The sequence below is a fragment of the Coccidioides posadasii genome, chromosome 4 (assembly GCF_018416015.2).
Source record: "Coccidioides posadasii str. Silveira chromosome 4, complete sequence".
Taxonomy (NCBI): Eukaryota; Fungi; Ascomycota; class Eurotiomycetes; order Onygenales; family Onygenaceae; genus Coccidioides; species Coccidioides posadasii.
In genome coordinates, this window is record NC_089410.1 from 2,092,185 (window position 1) to 2,114,023 (window position 21,839).

The window sequence follows — 21,839 nt, forward strand, 5'->3', positions numbered from 1 at the left end:
TTGCCTTCCTCCAGCTTCAAGTTTCAAATTGATCGAGTTTCGCGGTTTGCGTGGCTCGCACATCCCTGTCATGTCATGCATGCCGCTAGTTCTTGTCGCCGCGCGCCCCCTGTCGGCTAGTGTCCAGGAAACTCCAGGATAACGGTTAGTGGCATGTCTGGGGCCCTTCGCCGGGCCATGGATTGGAGTCAGTCCATCGCGGGCACGCAATCGATGATTTTCTTTTTTTTGTGGAGCTTGACAAATCAGCATCCGAGCTACGGAGAACATGGTACCTCAGGAATCGAAACACGAAGCAAAGAGAGTGATGATGGGGCTCGTAGAACATTGGAACGGGAATTGTCACCCCCCGTAGCAGCAGGACTGAAAAGGTGGAATTCCCCGAATCATCCTTCACCGAGAGGGCAGCACAAAGCAGCACAAGTTAGAATCTCAACCGCCCCAAAAGGAGGATCCAAAGGCGACAAGATGACTGAAAGAACGAGAAAAAGAGATCGATATTGCCGGCCAATAGGGCTGTCGCGGCAACCCCCCCGGACACTGGCGGGCAGAGAGCGAGCCCTGGGGAAGAAAGGGAGCCCAACCCTGGTCGGTTGACCAACTTAAATGACCACCCGCGAGATTTTATTCCGCCCCCAGATTTTCCCTTCTCCTTGGGGGTGGCTTGTATCCCCCAGAAGCACGGCGGTAATATCGCCCATCTTATTACTTAGTTATGCAGTTATAATTCTGAAATTGACGGGAAAAAAAATAAAAATAAAAATAAAAATAAAAAAGAAAAAAGGAAGAGCCCAGGCTCTCTCCTCTCTAGTTAGCTACTCAATCTCGAGATCGTTTTCTAGAAGCTGAAAAGGAATGATAAGAACACATTTTTCGTACTCAGCTACTCCGTCCATACGTAACTAACTGCTAGCACCGACACGAAAACACATTCTCTCTCACTCACTCACTCATTCATTCACCTCACCCACAGTCCCCAAGTATAAAATCTGCCCGTCCCTTCTGCTGGACCACCGGCGTTAGCCGTTACACATCCTACAGGGATCTCTGATTAAATGACACCTCTCCCCCACCCCCTTCCCTTCGTCTGAGGATGCTTGCCTTTGCATGTAATATCCACGCTCCAGAATCCAAACCAACCAGAGCACGGTACGTATGTACGTATATGGTGTGCGTTGCTAATAACTTTCCTCGTCCCTCTTTTTTAGAGAACAGAAAAGAAAAAGCAAAAGAAAGAAGCCAAAAAGCACCATGATGAATTCACTTCCTTATTCTTTTTCTCCTTGCTCTCTCTTCTTCTTTTATTTATCCTTTTTTTAATAAGCAAGTTATATAACATGCCCTAAACTAACTAGCCGTAGCACTATAGCCTGCAGGACCGTACAAGGGGGTGGGATATAGCAGGTACACAGTTATGTAGTTAAACCCGAAAAAAAAAAAAAGGGGAGGTACAAAAAAGCTCCGAATTCACCGGATGTCAGGAAGAAACTTCTTGTGTACTGGATTGTTGGAGGTTACACTCCATTGGTTATATGAAGTGGTATCGCAGTTGCTCCGTGCGATGGACGAATTGTACGGAGTACTCTACATATATATATATGGATACTCTGCCACAACACAGAGTATTTCGATGGCAACGCATAGTAGCATTGTTCCAGCAATTCAAAGATGGAGAGAAACTTCCTCTATCTTTCACTCGAACAGGAACGTACAGCACATATGGGAGGAGGAAAAAAAATAATTAGCATTATTAAAGAAAAGGGCAGTAGAATTTTCAAGAAACAGAAAAGCTCCCGCAAAGTCCCGAAATCAGTAAATCGCACTACTTTCTTTAAAATCTGGGGGGCGGAAAAAAGGGAAACCGAGGAAAAACTCCATGGGACTCTTCGTTCCTTGATTTTATGTAATCGGCCCCTCTAAACGGATTAAACCAAAAGGTCAGGCAGGAACATGCTAAGCACAAGTAACCCGTACGGGAAAAGATAATAGATCGTCATAAATCCATAAGACAGATAAACCATTCAGTTTTCTTGATGCCGACGGGCCAGAGCCTGTTGACCCAGCGGTGCAATCAGGTTGCCGGCGAACCACTCCAGTATCTCATCTTCGAGGAACATATCATCATAACCAAGTCGTTCAGCCAGCAGGCTCCGTATCATGTGCTGGACAGCCACTGAATGGGATTCATAAGTCAGCTGACCGCATTCATCAATGGAGATGGCCGATTCAGCTTCGGAAAGGATCCGAAGGTACTCGTCTTCGGTGAATAGGTTGGGGAAAATGCCACGAAGGAGGTCGTTGATACGCTCAAAATATTCATTCATATCTTTATCTGTCTGCACATCAACTTGGCCTAGCCTCTCGTGGCTCGCATGCAGCGTTCGTGATCGGAGAGCCGTCTCACAGCGATTTCTATTCAAGGTGCGTAAACCGTTAATATAAGCGGAAAGGAGCTCCTTGTCCAGCTGTAAAGAATCGCGGGAATGCTCCTCGGGATCGTAGTCTCCTCCATTCTCCCAGTTTCCAATTCGTCGGGTTTTCAGATGCTCCGCTAAAGCCATCCTTTCGTGACAGGTCATCTCAGGAACGGCATCCGGGACTGGCTCTTCAAAGCCAGTGTCGGGGATCACTTCATCATCAGCGGAGGAGAAGTGAACTGAGCGCTCGAACGATATAAAAGACAGCTGTTCCTCGATGGAATCATCTGGAAAAGACTGGTTAGTGCTGAACAGAGAGAAAGATACACTCAATTGGTACACACCGTCATTTTCCATTTCGTCACCCCCAATGCACGAATCACCATCCTCTGAGCCTTCATATGCCATTTCATCGACACTATATTCGTCATATCCGGCGGATCCGACCTCAGATCCATGGTCGCTTTCAACATCGGCAAATTCGCAATCAGAATCCTCATCGGAGTACTGATCCTCGTCAGAATCATCCACGTTGCTCAGAGCCTGCTCGGGATCTCTAGAAGACGACCCAAGGTCGTATGGGGGTGTGTAAGGAGATGAGCACCGGGGTGGGATAGAGAAAAACGAGGAATCGACGGAGGCGTCGCCGATCATGGTCGATGGCGTGGACATGCCGGAAGAGGACATAACATCCGAAGACATGGCGGTGGATGCGAAACTCGAGTACGAATGCGCATCATCGTTCGCCGCAACAACGGCTTCCATATTAGTGCGGAAAGGCGCATTTGGATTGGCCTTGTTCCCAACGAACGCAGCAGGTAAGCGAGAAAAGGAGGCAAATGCCGCAGCAAAGATGCCAGGGCCGCGATTTATAAAAGCAGCTTCGAAAGGGTTGTTGGCAAGGCAGTGTGCGATGATCGAGCTGGCGAGGTTAAAGTGGGGAGAGCTGAGCGGGCCCGAGTCCTCCAAGGAGGGCTTTTCGTCCTCGCTTTGCGACATCGTTGTGTGGTCTCCAGAAGAGCGCACAAGCTTAAGGAGAAGAGCCTGCCGAAGGAGCAAAGAGAGGCCAAATAGCCAAGAAATAATATCTAAAAAGGCGAGAAACAAACCAGGACTCCAACAGCGATTGGAGTCTACGCGCTTTTTTTTTTTCTTGGAACTCCTACAAAGAGGGGGGGAAAGGTGTCAAGGGGATCAGTGTCAGACTAAAGCACTGAGCAGGATGCAAGTTCGAGGACGTGTTCGGCTGGATGGATACGGCAAAGGTAGGATGCCGGAGTGGATGGGGAAGCAGCAGTAGGAGAGGGTTTGGGGATATGCGGAGGAGGGAGAGAGGGAGCGAGGGTCTCAAGGCGATTCTTTAAGGTGCGAGAGAGTCGAGGGCAGTGAAGAGTGAATCAGGCGGGGATTCCCCCAGACAGCAAGGGAGGGAACCATGGCTGGCAGCATCACGAAACTCAACAAGCAGACACCGCACACCACTGCGTCCAGTGGCCCATGATAAAACCCATTTTTGTGTTCACCTGTCGTTGTGTGTTGGGCTTTTTTTTTTTTTGTTGTTGTTTTTCAGAGCCTCTTAGAGGGCTACAGGAGCAGCTATTGTTTTGTTCTTTAGAGATATATCCCTTCTGCGGTTAAAGATAGTTCCTACTCTCCGCTATAGATCTAAACACGGGGTTGGGTTCGTCGCAGCGAAATGAAAATAGCCTAGGAGAATTGTCTTGGGGATGAATGCTTTGTCTGAAGTTCCTGGGATATAGTAGAGTATTCCTTCCATCCAATCGGTAGAGTTTGACTTTGAACAGCATTTGGTCTAACGACGCGGCTTAGTGGGATGAATGGTGCTGAAGAGATGCTTTGTGGGGGGGAAGGGATTCTTAGGGAGTAGTCGCGCGACGGTTACGGAGGTGGAGAGTCTTATAGGAGGTTTGGAGAGCGGGGAAAATGAAGACGAAGCGGAGGTGGAAGCGGAAAGAGGAAGGATGACTGTTGGACGCGGAGTCGCTGCGGGTTGGGCAGGTACGATGGCCGGAGGCTGAAAAAGCGGGCACGTTTGGTGGCGGATGCAAAACAAAACGTGTGTTTGGTAAAGGTGTGCTGTTTGCGCACAGAGAGAAGTCACTGTTTGGGGAGAAATCGATGGGGGGGGAAGGACGTCACATTCGTCGTTTCCCAGACGAGAAGTTTGGGCGGGACGGAAGAAGGAAGTCGCGGAAAATGGGAAGAAAAAAAGGGAAGGAAAATGGGACCTTTGTCGTCATGGGGCGGAAGGTGCCGAGCCACGGGATCGGATTATTTACCTTTCCGATCATGTTGACTGCCACTCTTTATTAGTCAGCAGTCACACGCCTCCCCTCAGCCATACCCCAGATGATGTAATATTTCACGTGATCTAGTCGTCCGCCCCTCTTTTTTTTGTTTTTTGGCCCCAACTCTAATCAGACTTCACAAAGCAAGCTGCACCGTCCCGTCTTCCCCGTCAGCGCTCTCTCTCTGTCTGCCTCGCAACCGCATTGCTGATCGTCCAGGCGAGCCGGAGAGAGAGCCCTCAACAGCCGTCGTGCATCCGTCTGTCGATGGAGAGCTCCTGACGTGGGAACGACGCGCCCATCTCTCCTCTCTTCGCTCTACGGAGTAGCTCGAGCTTAAACTCCCATCTCGCTGGTTAGTGGGCTACGGTGCTGGTAGTCTGGTTTGCTCGTCGTCCTCAGGCCAAAATCTGTCATAAAGAGGATTAACTTGTCTGGCTCGGTTTTTAGGTCCCGTCAGCTCGGTAACTCTGGAATATTTCAGGTATGGACTGACTTTTTTGTAAGTGGCTAACTAGACGTCGAATACGAGTATTATTCTCCCCAAAATCTCTCCCAGAGACAAAGGAGTTGCTCCTCGGAGCTAAGATCTCTTTGTTTGAATGCTTTAAACGTCGAGCCGCAATTGCAGCGTGCAGAAATAGCTTTTTGATCTCCCGGCAAATCCACGGTTGACATCCCTTCGAAAGCTGGAGTCAGCAACGTGGTGTACAACCTTCTCTCGTGTCATGTTACAGTCCCTCCTCCCTTGCAGGAACTATACCTCGGAACGCTCGACTCCCATCTCTCCCTCTTCTATCTCGTTCTTGTGTGTATCTATTGGTGTGTGCTGTGCTGGCCTGCAACTCAAATTACATATTCATGTACCAACCTGATCCTTAATATCGTGACCATTAAGCCTTCGCCTCCTTGCCTCAACCGGGAAACCTGCATGACGTAGAGAAGTCGACATTTCGGGCCGTGTTGCTCTATGCTCGAGCTTCTGTGTTCCCGAAGATTGGTTGTGACCTCGAATGAAGGACCATTGCCCTGCTGACTTGTCATTTTTCCCACCAACGGCCTGTGTTCCATTTTCTTCTGGCCTTGTCCATGTTGCTAAGCTCTGATTCGCAGAACACTTGCTGTGTGGTTGGACAACAACCTCAGCGAGCAGTTCCTGGATATCTGACTAGCTTACCTATATTATGCAGGCAAATTCATCGTTCATTCCATGCCGTCGGGATCAAGTTTTTGGCGGCAAGCCTTGTTTAGTGTACGGTAGTGCATTGACAACCGACTGGTTTCCTTTGACCCCATTGATTAATATTTTTGGGCCTCGCCTCGTGCAACGAGACCAGTCTGGTTTCTGGGTCATCAATCATATTCACGTTACTTTTTATTTTTATTTTTTTTTATTTTTATTTTCCCTTTTCCTTTTCCTTTTCCTTTTCCTTTTTTTTTTTCTCCGGTCATTTCCCTTGGGAATTTATATATGATATATAGTGTACAGTCATGTGCTGCTATATATCTTTAGGTTTCGCTGAGGTCTTTGTTATTCGCTAACTTTGTTTTGGCCATTCTTTGTTTCCCATGTGTCTGCACTGATGCCCTCAACGGCTGCTATTCTTGCAAATATATCCCGTTTCAAGGCCGGTGTGGGCTGCTGCGGCTGCCTAACCCTGTCTGCCTTCACTCTCCACCTTTCTTCATCATCTCCATCCACCACTGCACAGGTCCCTTGAGCTTTCGTCCGTTTCGCTCTCACTTAACCGGCTATTCCGGCTGCATGTTCGCCGAGCGCGTCCTTTTTTAATTCTTTTGTCGTGGTCGGCAAACATCATTGTGAGCGGCTTGTTAAGAGTCCGCTGCTGGTTTCGAGGCTGTTTCCTTCTGTGTCCGACATTTTCTCGAGTTTAGTTCGACGTGAATTTCCCGTGTACATCCATCGGTTGTTGATCTTCGTGCGTTGGGTTATATTTTTAAGTCTTCTTTTTTCCTTCTTTCTTTTTCTTTTTCTTTTCCTTTGCGCTTTTTTGCACGCCGAAAGAATCGCCCTATATTCATTTCCCTCCTACCCCTCACTTTGCCATTTATGTAAACTGAGCGGGCCTTTCTGTCAGGCTAGCTTGGAATCTATATACGGAATCTATCCAATTATAGCATCTAGTCATGATGCCCCTTTCCAAGTCTGTGGAAGACTCGACGAAAACGGAAGATAAAGATCAGCATATTGCTGCTCAATCTGCTGATGGCTCGCTGCAGAGTGCGTTCGACCAGCATGATGAGATGCAGACTTTCAGGCATGCCAGCAACAAAGAAGTCCCGTTATCATGTGGTCTGGAAGACCCCTTTCATGCGAGTCTATCTTCGATAATGAAGGGCGGCGAGCTTTCATCCCAGCATTGGAGCCCTCATCTTTCACCATTTCACACGTCGGAAACGCTCTGCTCTGAGGCAACGCAGGCCTTTGACAACGTGAGCAGACTTTCCACAGTCGATGAATTTACGTTCGATTCCGGGTTGCTATTTAGAGGGCGAAAGGAAACAGATTCGAGGTCCGCTTCGACGCTCCGCCAGCGACCGACATACAAGTACGGAGACCTGTCTGCAACGGACCTCTCAAACCATAAATCGAATGACTATGTTGGTTCAATTCGAAAACAGGACTCTCCTTTTGAGTTGACGATTTCACCGCGTTCTAGCTGCACAATGGCATATCAAGAAGCCTGGCACGGCCGTTTTCCGAGCTGTGGGCAACCTGCTGGCGAACGTATTTCAATCTCTCCGATGCCACAGACCGCCATTCAACGCGATTACATAACTCCCGCTGTTAACACACGTCGTGCTTCGGAGCAAAGCGCGTCACCAACACAGTATGGATCGAATATAGTTTCTCCGACGCAGCATTCGACAATGCCCGCGCCCTGCACTGCATCTTTCCCGCGGTGCCTCGAACATACAACACCTTCACCGATAGCTCTACCATCCAGCCAGACCGCTCCCATGCATCTCCTACGCTCTCAATCGGAAGGTTCGGTCTATCAACCCTGGAGTTCCCAGCTTCTTGATACTCCTCTATATCAGTACTCTCATCATGAGCATCAACCTTCAGATGCGCAAACATGGTGGGGCCCCTCGTCACTGCCGAATAGAGGCCTACAGCCTTATTCCCACAGTGGCTATGCTCCGATGTTGATGGCACCGGCTCCCCAACGGCCACAACATAATCGCACCGACCACACCGCTGTTCCGGTGCATGATGCCGATTTGAGCCTCCACGTCACCCAACACACTGAACTTCCGCATGTTACGGAACTAAGTCTTACGGTACCACCTCTCTCATGTCCAGAGCCTCCAGCAGGCCCGCAATATCCACTCGAACTCGCCCCCGAATCTCTGCAGCGGCCGCCGTCATTTGGATCGTCTTATAATTCCGCATCGCCATCCCACGCGTCTTCGGTCTCTCCTGGGTCAACAGTTCCGCCGATGACGCCAGCCCGAGTCACTCCGATTGGAGCCAGCCACCGCTCGCCAAAGTCCCGACAGCAAATCACAAATCATCAACGACGTACGAACCCGCGCAAAGCATCCAGTTTTCCAGGTATCTCGACCTCAAAAATTACCAGAACAATGCCAGTCCACAACACAACTCCCCACTGCAGTTCAACGATGGGGAATAGAAACCCCGTCACTGTTTCCTTCGTTAATTTTACACCTGAAGATAGCCAGAAACTACTTACAGGCGTCGCACCGAGCGGCAGCTCGAAGACCAAAGCCAGACGCGAGCAAGAAGCAAGGGAGAAGCGAAGGAAGCTCTCAGAAGCGGCATTGCTGGCCGTTCGGAAGGCAGGAGGCGACGTCGAGGCGTTGGAAGCTGTACTTTGTTAAGCACGGGTTGCTTTCGTTTCTTCTTCTTAAAGTAGATGTATATATTATTAGAGGCCTTTTCGTGATGAGCGCTGACAGGATGTCTCGTTTCGCTTGCTGGACCCATCGTCTTTGTTTTCCTTCATCTTCCCTTTTCCTCTTTTGTCATGTTACCTCTGGAGGCTTTTGATGATTTTTCTACTGTCTACTGTTTACATACTGGGTGGCCTTCGTTTTTTGAAGCCTTTTTTTCTGGAAATGAATTCTACGCATGGCTATTATGAAAACTGAATACATTATCTACCAGTCTACTTTTTTTTAAAAAAAATTCAACATGGCCAAACAGAGTATGTAACCCAGATACAATCATTCTTCCTCATATCCTCGAATCCGGCTCCTTTCCACAGTACTCCGGCTTTTACCTCCTTGTGCCACAATAATACAACGCTCCCCTGGGGATTTCGCCGCGAGGCCACAGGGATATGTAACCCCCGTATTTTGAAAAAGAACAAACTCCCAATCTGGACTAAGGGATCATGCAGTGGCAAGCCCCCCGAGCCTCAGAACGATCCTCCCCTTCCCTTCTACCTAAAAAATGAGTGAAATGCTTGTACTACGCGGGAGGTTCGACCAAACATGCGGGGTTTGAAGAGGCCACCTGGATGTATGCAAACTATTTGACTTATGAAAGATCCTTTTCTTTATCTTAATTTTTTTCTTTTTTTTTTTTTTTTTTTTCAAGTTTCCGAAACGGCTGAAAAGTGTTCTCCAGGGTTGAAAATAGAAGTTTTCGAAGTGTAGGTAGAATTATGGTGATGTGGACGGTGGGTATATGCATCGTGGGACGATTACCGAAGACATCGTTGGGATGCTCTGTAGCCGATCGATTATAGCCCTAGTAGCCTGTCCCTCCCGGGTATTCAGGGTATTGTGTTTTAAGGTAGAGAGGAGGAAACTGTGCTGTCATGTGCCTCTGTGTCTTCCAATCTTGGGAGCACATTGACATTGGGGTTGGGCAGATGCCAATGCAGGCTGCTTTGACTTCCACACCCCCTTTTTTTTTAACACTCCGAACGTGCATCGTGTTCTGTTCTCACGGATTCACTCCCACTCCCGTATACATATTGTATGTAGTACGCGTGGACTATTTATATCACCTCAACACATAGGTACATACATATGAGCAGCGCCGAATGTCCTCTTTTCGTGTTAGCCCTGCATGAAAGTAAGTAGGACTATGTATGTACACACATTTGTAGCAAGGGGTTTTGAAACATGCTGATGCCTGTCAGCCTATACATAAATTTCATCTGCACGAGCTGAACAAGATAAAGCGGGTCTCACGGCACATACGCGCACAGAACTCCCTGTTTAGATACGTGCAGAGTAGACAGCTTAGTGATCAAGGAATCTTTATGTCCCGAGGCCTCGGATTGTCTCACTGACGTAGCTATGCAGGTTGTTTCGATTGGAGAGGGAGGCCTAATTCTCCAATGGTATATTCGCGATAACAAAGCGAGGAGGATGACAAGAGTTAAACAAACAGTCAAGAAAAAAGAAATCCATGGGCATGGAGCGGAATCCCTGCATTTGTGCAAGGGGAAAAGTATCTTATCATGGCTTGATATGAAGAGCATGTACGCCTGACTCTGTTTGACCATGAGGCAGCCGAGCTCCTGAGTCATGAAGCGGAAACAGACACACGGACGGACTCTCCCCCCCATCCCTGGATTTTCTAATAATAGTGTGTGGAAAAGTGCGGAAAAGAAACAGGGAAGAAAGGGAGTACAAGTATGCACGGGTGCCTGCCTGGGCCCTTTTGAGACTAGGACAAAGCTCGAGAATAGAGATGCAATTCCTCCTAAAAAAAAAAAAAAAAAAAGAAGACTCTTTAGAAAGGACAGACAAGAACCCTAGGGGGCTAAATGAAACGGTGGGGAGAGAATCACCCGTCGATCGGTGCTAGGGTTCGCTGGCAGTAGGAAAAATGCGACACACATTCGAGTCAGACGGGAAGAGAGAACCTGTCGAGGTAACCGAGAGATTGAATAGCCTAGTGTGATCTTGTGCCACCGATCTACCCACTGGAGGGGGTTGGGCCACTACCCATAGTAACCCAAGAGCTCCGAATTTAGGTTATTCTCCCTTTGGCGGTGGGTTGCATGTATGTTTCCAAATTTGTGGTCGATGGGAAAAGAAAAAGCGTCTGTGGATCAAATAGGAGTTGACCAAGTCGCATCACAGGATGAGTGCCAAAGGCACTTGCAGCGCGATACATACATACGCCAGATGCATCATGAAGTTCACGGGAATCTATGCAAGCGGGTGTAAAATAAGTCCTGCTTTTATTATCCAAAGTAAATGTACACACGAAGTATGTAAACGCTATGGTACAGTATCATACATACATGGCAGAAGTAGCCGGTCTGCGATCATTGTCACCAAGAATGGAGAGTTTTGAAGCGGATGATCCGACGTGATCATCGGGAAGAGATGGCGGAGGGGATTCTGCAAGGCTGCACTGAGAAAGTCCGTGCCTGATCAATGATTTTCTTCTTTCGAACTGCCGTCAAACCGTCTCCTTGTCCCGTGGAGCACGGGTAATGGTCAATGAAGATGGTGGCTCGAATGACCTTTGAACGTCTTCTGATACTCATAACATGAAGCAGATTGCTCCCCGCGTAGACTTGGTGGTTATACGTCGAATTGGTAAATCTGTGACATCCCCAAGGGAGCAGATTCTTTTTATCTTTTTGCCGCAGAAGGATTCCACGCCTCCGGTTGCCATTTTTCGCCCGGCGCACCGGATTCCCCTTCCCAAGGACTAGTCTTTATCTTCCTCTTCTTCTTCTTCGTCGTCCCTTGCTGCTGCAGTTCGGCTTCGCTACCGATCGCTGAGCGCACACCGGCCTGTTCGGCGGTTGGTTTCGGGCCGGTATGGTATGCCGGCGTTCTCGATTCGATCGCAGGTCCCGGCTGCTGTTCCTGTGGCTTGTCGAGATACGAAGGCTTGCTGGCCCATCGTTCATCGGCAAGTTTGGCGAGATACTTGATCTGCTCTTGGCGTACAAGCTCCTGCTGCTGTTCTGCTATCGAAGGGGGTTCTGGCCGAACATGTCGCAGCCACTGGTGCCATTGCGCTGTTTAAGGGCAAGCTTGGTCAGTGGTCCGACTCCGAGTATGTTCGAGGGAGATGAGGCACTTACGTGATACCTTGACATCTGCATAATGGGTCTTTGGATTGTATTTCACAATGCGCCTGAGCCGTGAGGAATTGGCAGCGTCCTTGAATTCCCAGAAGGTGTTGCCGGCCAGATCCTGGCCTGAAGCCGCAGTTAGAGAAATTAGTTAAAAAAAAAAAAGGATTGAGCAATGGAAGACGCACCGACCAAGAAAAATCTCCGCCACGGGAGTCTTAAGCTCTTCCACTTGAACCAAAGACTGTTGACACTCATGTTTTGGTGCGTCGGGACGTTGCAGTGGAATGGCGCCCAGACGGCGAGGCAAAACGGGTTCTATCCTGAGAGGCTGAGGGAGGGAGGGAGGATTTGGCTGCTTGCTTGATGGGTAGAAAGTGAGAGAAGGTCAATGGAGTACCTCTCAGTTTATAGGTAGCCCGGTGTGGTTTTCTGGTCTCCCGCAAGGATATATGGAGTAGTTACATAGTTTAACTAACGGTGTCATCGTCACATTTGTCTTTCCGCTGGGAACTGTCTACTTGCAACAGCAGCGATTCTTCTACTTGAAGTATCCTACTCCTTTATCAGCGACCAACAATGGCTCAATTACCCATCTCCTCTATTCTAGGGCCTTTCCGCCGAACTGTCTTGAACCCAAGGATACTCCAGACCAGATCATCCTCAACGCTCCAAGGCCATCCTCACATTGTAAGCTCTCCGCCATCAAGTCGCACCTCCAATAAACACTCGCGAAATCCTCCGTCCAGCACAGCAATGCTAATCGAGAGATAAAATCTCAAAACAAAAAAAAGTACATATTCGCCAACCAACTCTCTCCGAACACCCACACCCTCTCCCTCCTACCCGCCAACCCCCCAACCCCAGAGCTTGCCATCGGCACGACCTCCCAGCTCCCGCCCACCCCAAGTTCATTCGTCGAGAACCCACGTTTTCTTAACATCCTGCAATCCGTCGTCTCTGAACATGCGCACGAAGACCCGGACGTCAAATCGCAAGCGCAAGTCATGGCCTCTACGGCGGGCGCAAATTTAGGATCCGGCGGGGTGTTTTTCTCTCCGCAGCCCCGACGCAAGAGGCCAGCGTACGGCAGCGGGGGTGGGACGGGAGGCGATTCCAGCGGCGGAGCGAGCGGCCAGGGTGGAGTCGGGTCCGGTGGCCGCGGCGGATGGATTCATGTGTCGGATAGCAGAAATCCGCCGGAGTACGGACGAATTGCTTGGTATCGAGAACATTTCCCCCACTTCGATATATATATATCTTTCGACTAACGGGGATCTTTAGGCCGGAAGATATATTCGGAAGTTTGGAGGTAGACGGGAATGGAAATATTGAAGGGAATGGGAATTATCAACCTAGTGGTATGTTGTTTTTTTGCACCTCCATGGCTGCATGCAAGGCTGGCCGATTGCCCGTGTTTGCTTGAAGACCTTTTTTATCTTAACAGACCCTGTTTAGGAACGTACCGAATTGTAACGAGAAATGGAATGTAAGTTTTCTCCTTTCTCTCGCTTGAGCAGAGTGTTATGTCTAATGGTGTGTAGACTCGGATTAAGCCCATTCTTGAGGGAGAAGCTTGTCCAGCGGCTGCGGGCCGAAGAACAAAGCCTCCGCCGGTAATATTATTTCCCTGACCGGTAGCCACGGTCGAGCTTTTGTACAATAACTAAAGGATGGCGGAATGCAACTGGACGGTACTATTATTGGTAAGCTCTACTCAGATATCAATTCCATGCAGTCTCTGTTCTAACCCCCGCAAAGGCCATCTCCATATCAATCCATTGGTACTGCCTTTCTAATTTTGTCCCACCTCCTAAACCACTTACACCACTTCAATTCATCGGGCGAATAACCCCGTTTCCTATCAGCTCTCCAATTGGCAATACGGGAGCAGGATTCTTGGCAGAACAATATGCATGGGCATGTGGTTCTATCCAGAAAGTTATCATGCACGGTTTAAAGAATTTGGATGTAATGGAAAAGGCGAGGTTGCCATTGCCCATCTGCATGGTGGAATAGCGCTTTTAGAGCGTAATCACTTTTGTTCAGACACAGGAGTCAGTGTTGAAAAAGTTAGGAAAACTATAGGGAAACCCACAATGCAGTTTTTGCGGGTATTTCAGCCGCATCAGGGATGCCTGATAACCCTGCTCTATAGCTTTCGTGCTGCTCATAACTAATTTGAGCCGTACATATATCCTACGCACCCCAAACTCATCTTGCCAGGGATGTAAAGTTTCAAAAGCTTGCTTCCCGTGGTCTATAGTTCCTCCCGGACCTGTTCCTATAGCTCTAATGCTTTTCAGGAATGGCGGCGGGGGGAGATCTGATACACGCTCTCAGAGATGGTCTTGAGAAATCTAGACAGCTATTGAATCGACTCTATGATAATCAATTTATGTTGTCTAATATCCCGGACTCCTCCCATTGGACGCACGTACAAAAACCAGGACTGGAAATGGCCTATTTAAACAAACTCCCACATTTTCCTGGAAGTGGTTCCGAGAATCTAGTCTCTCATAGAATGGTCTGTGATCCAAAAAAATAAATAAATAAAAATAAAAAAAAAAAGAAAAGAAAAGGGACATCTGGCCATTTAAACCAATCTTCCAGTTTTCGAGGAGCTTCAGATTAAGCGAATCGGGGTTCCAGGAAGCACTGTTGACCACTGCAAGCAATGGGACGGATAAGGTCAGCTCGTCCCAACTAGATGCATGTGTCTTCTCGTTGCTATTTCAAATAGAGAATGCTTTCTTTTCCCCCAAGATGGCCCCGGTTTCCGCGGGTTTCCTCCACACGAAAAAAAAAAAAAAAAAAAAAAAAAAGAAAAGGAAAAAGAAAAGTCCAGCTGCACCAACCTACGTAAGCAAGTTACTTATGTTAATAACAGGTTCGAAGAACTCGGCTTGTCGACGACCTGCAAGAATGACACTCTTTTGGATGACCTGGACTTCCTGCCAATGTCCCTTTTCTTGGTCATGCCCGATCGCCCGGCTCGTAACTTTTGCCTCTTCAATGAGGATGAAGCCCCACGAGGAGAGCAGAGCGTCTAAACCTTTTTCTTCTTTTTTTTAAGCTCCCAAGCCGACGAAGCTCACCATCCCACCATCTCCAATTGAACTTATATCTCCCCATCTATATCACCCAAGCTCCCCCCCCCATCGGGAGCGAATTTGACTACCCCGCGAGATTTGAAGCGGGAAGCGGGCAGCCCGATTAACGGGTGGAATGAGGGGCCCCGGAGCCTTCCCGCTACCAGCATCTTCCGGAAGAAACTTCCGTCTCACGCGGGGAGCTCAACTTTGTGACAGTCAGGAGTGTGTGTGTGTGGGGAAGAAGCATACATACTCCGTACACAGTGAAGAGCGAAAACAGGGCTGACGATAACAGGGAACCGGCCAATCAAAGGCGGATGGTTTATCTTTCGGCTTGCCTTGAGATTGAATTCGAGCCTCCTTTCGTCCCCAGCCTGCTTTGCAAGGGACCATTTTTTTATTTTTTTATTTTTTTATTTTTTTTTGAATTGTTTGAATTGTTTGTTCGATGCACACATATCGGTTGGGGATCTGACTTTTTTCTTTGGCAGAGGAAAAAGAAATACACAGGAGAATTCAACCATAAAACTAAAACTACAGAAGTATGGAGTAGACAGTAAACTACATTGTAAGTATTGGACGGAAGTACCTGTTTTGGGGTAAAATCTCCCTTACTCCGTATACGGCGGATAATCGAGATCTTCCGCCTTACATAACAGCTTGGCGGCAACACCCCGACTCCACCCGATGACGGCAGCAGGCTTGGCGGGACCAGTCCTGATTCGGCATGGCGTGTCCGTTGGCGGACGATAAGCGATCGGCCCCCTTGCATAAGGAACGCGATCCAGACGGCGAATAACATCCAATCGAAACGGGGCCAGCTTGGGCAGGGTTGGTGCAGCTGGACTTTTCTTTTTTTTTCTTTTTTTTCTTTTTTTCTTTTTTATTTATTTATTTATTTTAAGCGATAAGGGAGGGAACAAAAAAAAAAGAAAAAGAAGATCAACTCTCCTTTTCTTTTTTGCTGTCCGGTGTAATTGCTGCCCGATGGAGACTGGTCCAGAGCTCTCGAAGCGGTCAATTTGGGCAGCGGGGATTGGATGTTTTTCGAAGTTGGTGAAACCGGGGGGGAGGAAAGCTTCCTCGAGCTTTGCAGTTGCTCTCTTGCAGCCACGGTCTCCATCCCCGGTCTTCCTGACAACGCTGTGTAAGTTCAATTGCGGTATTGGAGCAACGTCGCTGTCACGGTGATTCGTGGGCACGGCGGGATTGCCAGGCTGTTCCTGGTGCCAGTCAGCAAGTCGCGGCTCCCTCGTTCCTGATAAGCAACCCGATAAGCCTATCAGTCCTGCGGATTCCTTATCAGGGTTTGGCCATGCGAGTCGCTCGGTATTTCAATACTGTAACAGAACGGTATCACCGTGTCCTGAAACAACTGCCACACATGCCCACCACAGGGCGTGATCGCGCCACACACACTCACACTCACACTCACACAAAAGGTCTCGATTTTCCCTGTGATTCAAATTTCTTTTCACACGCTCCCGGCTTCCCCTGTTGCAAACCTCGAGCGCAGTAATGAGGCATGATCTCGTAAAGAATAAATATGCAGTCGGATGCCATCGAAGTGAAGCACGGAGTCGGCCGTCCCCGCGCTGATGATTTAATGCCTCAGCGATCTCGGAACGCCCGAGACACGCAAAATGACGAAAGAACGACTCTCCAGCCACGGATGGTGCCCGCAAACACGTGACTTAGCTTCCTGTTCTGCCCGAGAATCGCTCGGCTGCTGCTAAATTTGGCAGTGCACCGCCGCAAGTCCAGCTGAGGGATTTAAACTTTAGCGCGGAACAAGTGATACAGCCACGCATGCGGGTATTACGGTGACGGTAATGTCCCGAGGGAAAAAACCTGATCCCACACAGCTTCCTGCTCTTTATCTTTTTTGCCCAGCCAGCGAGTCCCGCGGTTTTGCATAAAATCTTCTTCTTTCCCTTCTTTTTCTTCCTCCGACTTCTCTCCACATTATTTCCTCAACCTTTTTTTTTTTTTCTTTTTCCCCTTTTATTCCCTTCTTGGTGATATCCCTCGATTCTTTGTGTTGCATCTGCTTCAAATCTCCTCTCCATCTTTTCTTCTTTCGAAGTAAGGCTTATTGCTCTCGACCAGTCGCTTCTGAACATCGCTCTTGATTGCCCCTCCATCCACTCTTGCTTGAACAGTAGTGCCCACTGTGCAGTCAGTCACGGCCTCGACCTACATATCATCAGTCACCATGGTACGTCCAGGCTCTCTCTCTCTCTCTCTCTCTCTACCTCCCCATGTGTGTGCCTGTGCACGAATTGACGCGAGACCGGACTAACAACTCTTATCTACAATTAGGCTCCCAAAACTCATATCTCCAATGCGGAGAACGTACGTTGCCCTCGATTCGGCTTGAACTCGCTCACCCCACACCAATTCACTGACATGCACTGGATGTAGTTAAAAAAATACATGGAACTCGACCAGCGGGGTAAGATCATGGCGGAATACATCTGGATTGATGCTTGCGGCGGTGTTCGATCAAAAACCAAGGTGAGTCATCGCCACCCAAATGTTCTGTTTCGGAGTGGTTCCGACTGATCGAATCCTTTTTTTTTTTTTTTAGACCGTCAACAAGGTCGTAACATCCGCAGACGAGCTTCCAGAGTGGAACTTCGACGGTTCATCAACAGGTCAGGCTCCCGGAGACAACTCCGATGTCTACCTTCGCCCCGTTGCCATCTTCCCAGACCCCTTCCGACGAGGAGAGAACATTTTGGTTCTCTGCGAGACCTGGGACAGCGATGGTTCCCCTAACAAGTACAACTACCGCCACGAGGCCGCTCGGTTAATGCGAGCTAATGCCCACGAACATTTCTGGTTTGGTTTGGAGCAGGAGTACACCCTCCTTGGCCCCGACGGCTGGCCATATGGCTGGCCCAAGGGTGGTTTCCCAGGCGCCCAGGGACCATACTACTGTGGCGTTGGTACCGGCAAGGTCCACTGCCGTGACATCGTAGAGGCCCACTACAAGGCCTGTCTCTATGCTGGCATCAACATCTCTGGCATCAACGCCGAAGTTATGCCTGCTCAGTGGGAATACCAGGTTGGCCCCTGTGAAGGCATCGACCGTGAGTTTTCCACTCCCTTTAGACCTTTTTCATATATGTTGGCAACTAATTGGATTTTTGCGTGTAGTCGGTGACCAGCTCTGGATGTCTCGTTTCCTCCTCAACCGTGTCGCTGAAGAATTCGGTGCTATCATTTCATTCGCTCCAAAGCCCATTCCTGGCGACTGGAACGGTGCTGGTCTCCACACCAACGTTTCCACCGAGGCTATGCGTAACGAGGGCGGTATGAAGGTCATCGAGGCTGCTATGAAGAAACTCGAAACCCGCCACTTCGAGCACATTGCTGTCTACGGTGAAGGTAACGAAGACCGCCTCACCGGACGCCATGAAACCGGCAGCATCGACAAGTTCAGCTGGGGTGTTGCCGACCGTGGTGGCAGCATTCGCATTCCTCGCCAGGTCGCCAAGGACGGCAAGGGATACTTTGAAGACAGAAGACCCGCCAGTAATGCCGATCCTTATCAGATCACCGGCATTATTGTCGAAACTGTAAGTTGACTACATCAGATACATCTTTCCCAGGCTCACACTGACATGGCTCTCTCTCTCTCTTTTTAGCTCTGCGGTGCTTCTTAAATCTTGTCCTTTGCTTTCCCTTTATACCCCACTGGCGTCACGATTGGCGACTAGGCATGAGTGTCAATCACTTATAATTAGACTTGTTTCGCTTTTTGTTATATATATTTCTCACCCCACACGTTTTTGCCCTGACACCCATCATCACATTTATTCTTAACCCATACACTCCATCTTCCCCTCCTAATCATTGTGTCCCCACTTTGTTATTCTTTTCCCCGATGTGCAGATTCGATCTTTTGACCGCGCTTTGCGTTTTTTTGAACTGTGCTCTGACGGTTCCATGTCAAGCATGTTTCCAGATGAGCCATGTTCCTTTTCAAATTTTTTTTCCTTTTTTTTTTGAAAGAAGCCCACCGTGGCTGGGTTCAAGCAAAGAAAGAAAAAAAAGGAACCGAGAATTACTGGAGAAATACCAAATTGCAATCACTTTCGGTGGGAATGTGAATTCTATCGACACGAGTATTGCTGGTAAACATCTAGTAAACACTCGCGGAGTACTATTCGAGTACGCATGCCACTGGGTCTCCCAAACGCAGAATCGCCCAGTCGATCAATCTGGCATCCTTTTCGAGGTTTCATGACTGTTTTGAGTATATATATACATATCATGCATTGGGATGGTGGTGCATGTCTGGTGCGCGGTTTGTACTTCTATCACTACATGGAACACTAGGTTGTTGGGAGTTTGTGCTGGATCTTAATCAACTTGATGGAATTGTGATTCCTCAGAATATCCTGAATTCAGCCATTGCGCCACAAGAGCTCTTCGGTCTGGTTTAATTTTCAAAATGTGCAATTTTCATGCAGATAATGACGGGTCACTTCTGCAATTTGCCCGTGGTAGCCATGGTGATTGAGAAGTTTGTTCGTAGTAGGATGATTCGATCTCATCAGCGATGCCCCCCTTCAATGGAGACTTCTAACATATCTTTTTTTGGGTTACGCGTAGGGTCTTATACACGAAGATTTCACTTTCGGTGAAAATCAATATCATCTTTCAAACAGGAGACGTAGAGCACACTTAGGCGTGACGCTGCAGCCTGCAAAATCCCAGGAATGTACTCCATATGAATCGATTCGGGCAGCAGGGGATCCGTGAGAAGGCTGGTGAGTTCGGCGAAGTACCGCAGCTCAGCTTTCTCCCTTTCTTTTCTCTTTTCTCTCTCTTCTTTTTTTTTTTTCCCTTTCTTCCTTCTTCTCACTTCTTCTTCCACTTCAAAAACCACACTCCCTCCAGTCCCCTCTGCCTCGACTCCCTCCTCGCCGCTCCATCCCCATCAACCTCAGCACCTCCCTTCTTCCCATCCACAACCCTCAACAACACCTCCATCACCACCGCCGCCAAAATACTCCCCACCAACATCCCAATCATAACCCAGTTACTCTTCCGATACTGGCTCGCCCCGCTCGCCAGCCGATCACTCTCCCAACCCGCGTACAGCGCATACGTGCTCACAATGCTGCCCAGGTTGCCCAGGCCGGACACCACGGCGGACGCAGCGGCCACGCCGACTTCGCCGTGGCGGGGCTGGAAGACCTCGTTTGTCCAGGTCATGGTGACGGGGACGGTGGGGCCGAGGCCGAAGCCGACGATGAGGAGGCCCGCGTAGCGCGGCCAGGGGTTGGTGCTGGGGTTGCCGGCGTAGGTTGTCAGGAGGAGGCCGAGGATCTGGAGGGTGGCGGGGAGGGAGAAGAAGAGGGCGCGATGGTGGTGGAAGCGGTCGGAGAGAGGGGTGATGAGGAGGATGGAGAGGAGGTCGGTCTGTTTTTGTTTTTTTTTTTTTGCGGGTTGGGTTAGTTGGTAAGTTGCTTGTTTCTTTTTTTCATTGGGGGAAGAGAAGGGGGGGGGGTTCATATATATGGGAAAGATTTCAGGGTACGTACGATCCAGATAGGGGCGAAGAGGAGACTGAGCTCGACGCCTGTGAGTTTGGGATTAGTGGCACGAATGATCACCGTCCCGTAGCTCTGTACGCCTATTCCTACGCCGACGACGCCGAAGTACATGATCAATAACGGCCAGATGCGCCAGTCCATGAGGACACGACCAAGATCCGAGAGCGTCCATTGTGTCCGGTGGTAAATACGTTTTAGGTCGCGGTAGTGTACCTCCGCATCTCTTCCCGTCAATGCGGGCGGCGTCTGTGGCAGCCACCTGGACACTTTTGACCGGGGACTGGGGGATTCACCGGGCGGCAAGGGTCGTTCTGGAAGCCACCAGAGCAGTGAAATTCCCGTCGCGGTACCACAGATCCCGTAGATGAGAAACATCCATCGGAAACCAACAATACCCCTTTCATCGTCCATCTTCTGGAATCCGGCAGATACCAGGCCGACCACGGCCGCTGAGACCTGTGCTGCTGTGAAGTAGAAGCCAATTCGCTTGCCGGTGCGCGATGGCGGGTAGAAAAGCGTGAGGTAGTACGCCATGCCAGGCCATAGTCCAGCCATCACGACTCCAAGGAGGAGGCGGAGAAGACTTGTATCAACCCAAGTTAGTGCGAACGGTATTATATACAACGGATCACACGTACTACAGCGACCATGCTGCCTTCGCGGCAGCCATACAGCTTCCAATGACTCCCACACCAATGACGATCCGACTCATCCAGACTCTCGGGCTGAGTCTCGTCATGATCAAATTGGAGGGAAGGTCGAAGACGACGTAGCACACGTAGAAGAGCGCCAGACTCGTAGAAATCTCGTGCGGGGTCATCTGCAGAACGGACCCGAGATCATGCTTCTCTGCAATATTCATTGTCTGCGAGAGACCGACGGTGGATCTGATGGATGCGCATAGGAAGTAAAGCACCCAGAACGGCGGTATTATGCGCCAGTCGAGTTTTCTGTAGGCAGAAGAAATCAGATCGGCCGGTTAGGTCTGAAGACGCACACGTTGCCCGGCGCGCGGGGGTTGTGTGTTTTGTTCAGGTGCAAGTGGCATACCTGTATATCCGGTTGATTTCGGCCAGAGTGGGCTCGTCGCCGGGTTCAGAGTCCTCCATACCATTGGCAGAAGACTCTTGGATATGCTCTTGCGTGGATTGTTTGGAGAGCGCGGGTTTCAATTGCTCCTCTGGCATCTTGACAGAGGCTGCCATGTTGCTCTCAATGTACGGAGTAGATTAAGCCGAATCAACTCGATGAGTCAAAAGAAAAAGGCTCTATAGAGCTCTTGCACAGTGTTGGATCCACTTCCCCGGGAGTCAAAATAAATCAGAGAGAAGGGGGAAAAAAAAAGAGAAAAAAAAAAGTTTAAGGATCAAATTCCTCAAGAGTTATCAGTATGGGGAGCTCAGTT

General features: G+C 49.2%; 7 protein-coding genes across 7 annotated transcripts; 4 read left to right on the top strand and 3 right to left on the bottom strand.

Annotated features, from left to right (window-relative positions):
- Positions 1–1,695: 1,695 nt before the first annotated feature.
- D8B26_007520 (uncharacterized protein) lies at positions 1,696–4,420 on the bottom strand. The gene is made up of 2 exons (XM_003067041.2): positions 2,762–4,420; positions 1,696–2,704 (listed from the first exon to the last, which is right to left on the bottom strand). Exons 1-2 carry the CDS (start codon positions 3,414–3,416, stop codon positions 2,022–2,024), a joined length of 1,338 nt encoding a protein of 445 aa, XP_003067087.2. The 5' UTR covers positions 3,417–4,420; the 3' UTR covers positions 1,696–2,021.
- Positions 4,421–4,904: 484 nt separating this feature from the next.
- Positions 4,905–9,065, top strand: D8B26_007521 (uncharacterized protein). The gene has a single exon (XM_003067042.2). The coding sequence runs from the start codon at positions 6,875–6,877 to the stop codon at positions 8,591–8,593; it is 1,719 nt and encodes a 572-aa protein (XP_003067088.2). The 5' UTR covers positions 4,905–6,874; the 3' UTR covers positions 8,594–9,065.
- A 2,180-nt stretch (positions 9,066–11,245) lies between these two features.
- On the bottom strand, positions 11,246–12,152 carry D8B26_007522 (uncharacterized protein). Its single transcript, XM_003067043.2, has 3 exons — positions 11,958–12,152; positions 11,779–11,895; positions 11,246–11,712 (listed from the first exon to the last, which is right to left on the bottom strand). Exons 1-3 carry the CDS (start codon positions 12,025–12,027, stop codon positions 11,318–11,320), a joined length of 582 nt encoding a protein of 193 aa, XP_003067089.1. The 5' UTR covers positions 12,028–12,152; the 3' UTR covers positions 11,246–11,317.
- An 88-nt stretch (positions 12,153–12,240) lies between these two features.
- Positions 12,241–13,982, top strand: D8B26_007523 (uncharacterized protein). Its single transcript, XM_066125560.1, has 4 exons — positions 12,241–12,991; positions 13,054–13,130; positions 13,228–13,258; positions 13,314–13,982. The coding sequence occupies exons 1-4, from the start codon at positions 12,777–12,779 to the stop codon at positions 13,387–13,389; spliced, it is 399 nt and encodes a 132-aa protein (XP_065981644.1). The 5' UTR covers positions 12,241–12,776; the 3' UTR covers positions 13,390–13,982.
- A 501-nt stretch (positions 13,983–14,483) lies between these two features.
- On the top strand, positions 14,484–14,822 carry D8B26_007524 (uncharacterized protein; the record flags this gene model as incomplete). The annotated part of the gene is made up of 1 exon (XM_066125561.1): positions 14,484–14,822. One exon carries the CDS (start codon positions 14,484–14,486, stop codon positions 14,820–14,822), a length of 339 nt encoding a protein of 112 aa, XP_065981645.1.
- Positions 14,823–16,840: 2,018 nt separating this feature from the next.
- On the top strand, positions 16,841–19,321 carry GLN1 (glutamate--ammonia ligase). Its single transcript, XM_003067045.2, has 6 exons — positions 16,841–17,082; positions 17,187–17,219; positions 17,289–17,381; positions 17,455–17,959; positions 18,027–18,448; positions 18,518–19,321. The coding sequence occupies exons 1-6, from the start codon at positions 17,080–17,082 to the stop codon at positions 18,533–18,535; spliced, it is 1,074 nt and encodes a 357-aa protein (XP_003067091.2). The 5' UTR covers positions 16,841–17,079; the 3' UTR covers positions 18,536–19,321.
- A 176-nt stretch (positions 19,322–19,497) lies between these two features.
- Positions 19,498–21,639, bottom strand: D8B26_007526 (uncharacterized protein; the record flags this gene model as incomplete). Its single annotated transcript, XM_003067046.2, has 4 exons — positions 19,498–20,300; positions 20,423–21,017; positions 21,073–21,384; positions 21,485–21,639. The coding sequence occupies 4 exons, from the start codon at positions 21,637–21,639 to the stop codon at positions 19,737–19,739; spliced, it is 1,626 nt and encodes a 541-aa protein (XP_003067092.2). The 3' UTR covers positions 19,498–19,736.
- Positions 21,640–21,839: the final 200 nt, after the last annotated feature.

Coding starts and splice junctions, on each gene's coding strand:
- D8B26_007520 (XM_003067041.2), bottom strand. CDS start 3,416: ATGTCGCAAAGCGAGGACGAAAAGCCCTCCTTGGAGGACTCGGGCCCG. Junction 2,705..2,761: donor TGACGAAATGGAAAATGACG/GTGTGTACCAAT, acceptor AGTCTTTTCCAG/ATGATTCCATCGAGGAACAG.
- D8B26_007521 (XM_003067042.2), top strand. CDS start 6,875: ATGATGCCCCTTTCCAAGTCTGTGGAAGACTCGACGAAAACGGAAGAT.
- D8B26_007522 (XM_003067043.2), bottom strand. CDS start 12,027: ATGAGTGTCAACAGTCTTTGGTTCAAGTGGAAGAGCTTAAGACTCCCG. Junction 11,896..11,957: donor GCGGAGATTTTTCTTGGTCG/GTGCGTCTTCCA, acceptor CTGCGGCTTCAG/GCCAGGATCTGGCCGGCAAC. Junction 11,713..11,778: donor TGCAGATGTCAAGGTATCAC/GTAAGTGCCTCA, acceptor GCCCTTAAACAG/CGCAATGGCACCAGTGGCTG.
- D8B26_007523 (XM_066125560.1), top strand. CDS start 12,777: ATGGCCTCTACGGCGGGCGCAAATTTAGGATCCGGCGGGGTGTTTTTC. Junction 12,992..13,053: donor GAGTACGGACGAATTGCTTG/GTATCGAGAACA, acceptor GGGGATCTTTAG/GCCGGAAGATATATTCGGAA. Junction 13,131..13,227: donor TGGGAATTATCAACCTAGTG/GTATGTTGTTTT, acceptor GACCCTGTTTAG/GAACGTACCGAATTGTAACG.
- GLN1 (XM_003067045.2), top strand. Junction 17,220..17,288: donor ATATCTCCAATGCGGAGAAC/GTACGTTGCCCT, acceptor CACTGGATGTAG/TTAAAAAAATACATGGAACT. Junction 17,382..17,454: donor GTGTTCGATCAAAAACCAAG/GTGAGTCATCGC, acceptor TTTTTTTTTTAG/ACCGTCAACAAGGTCGTAAC.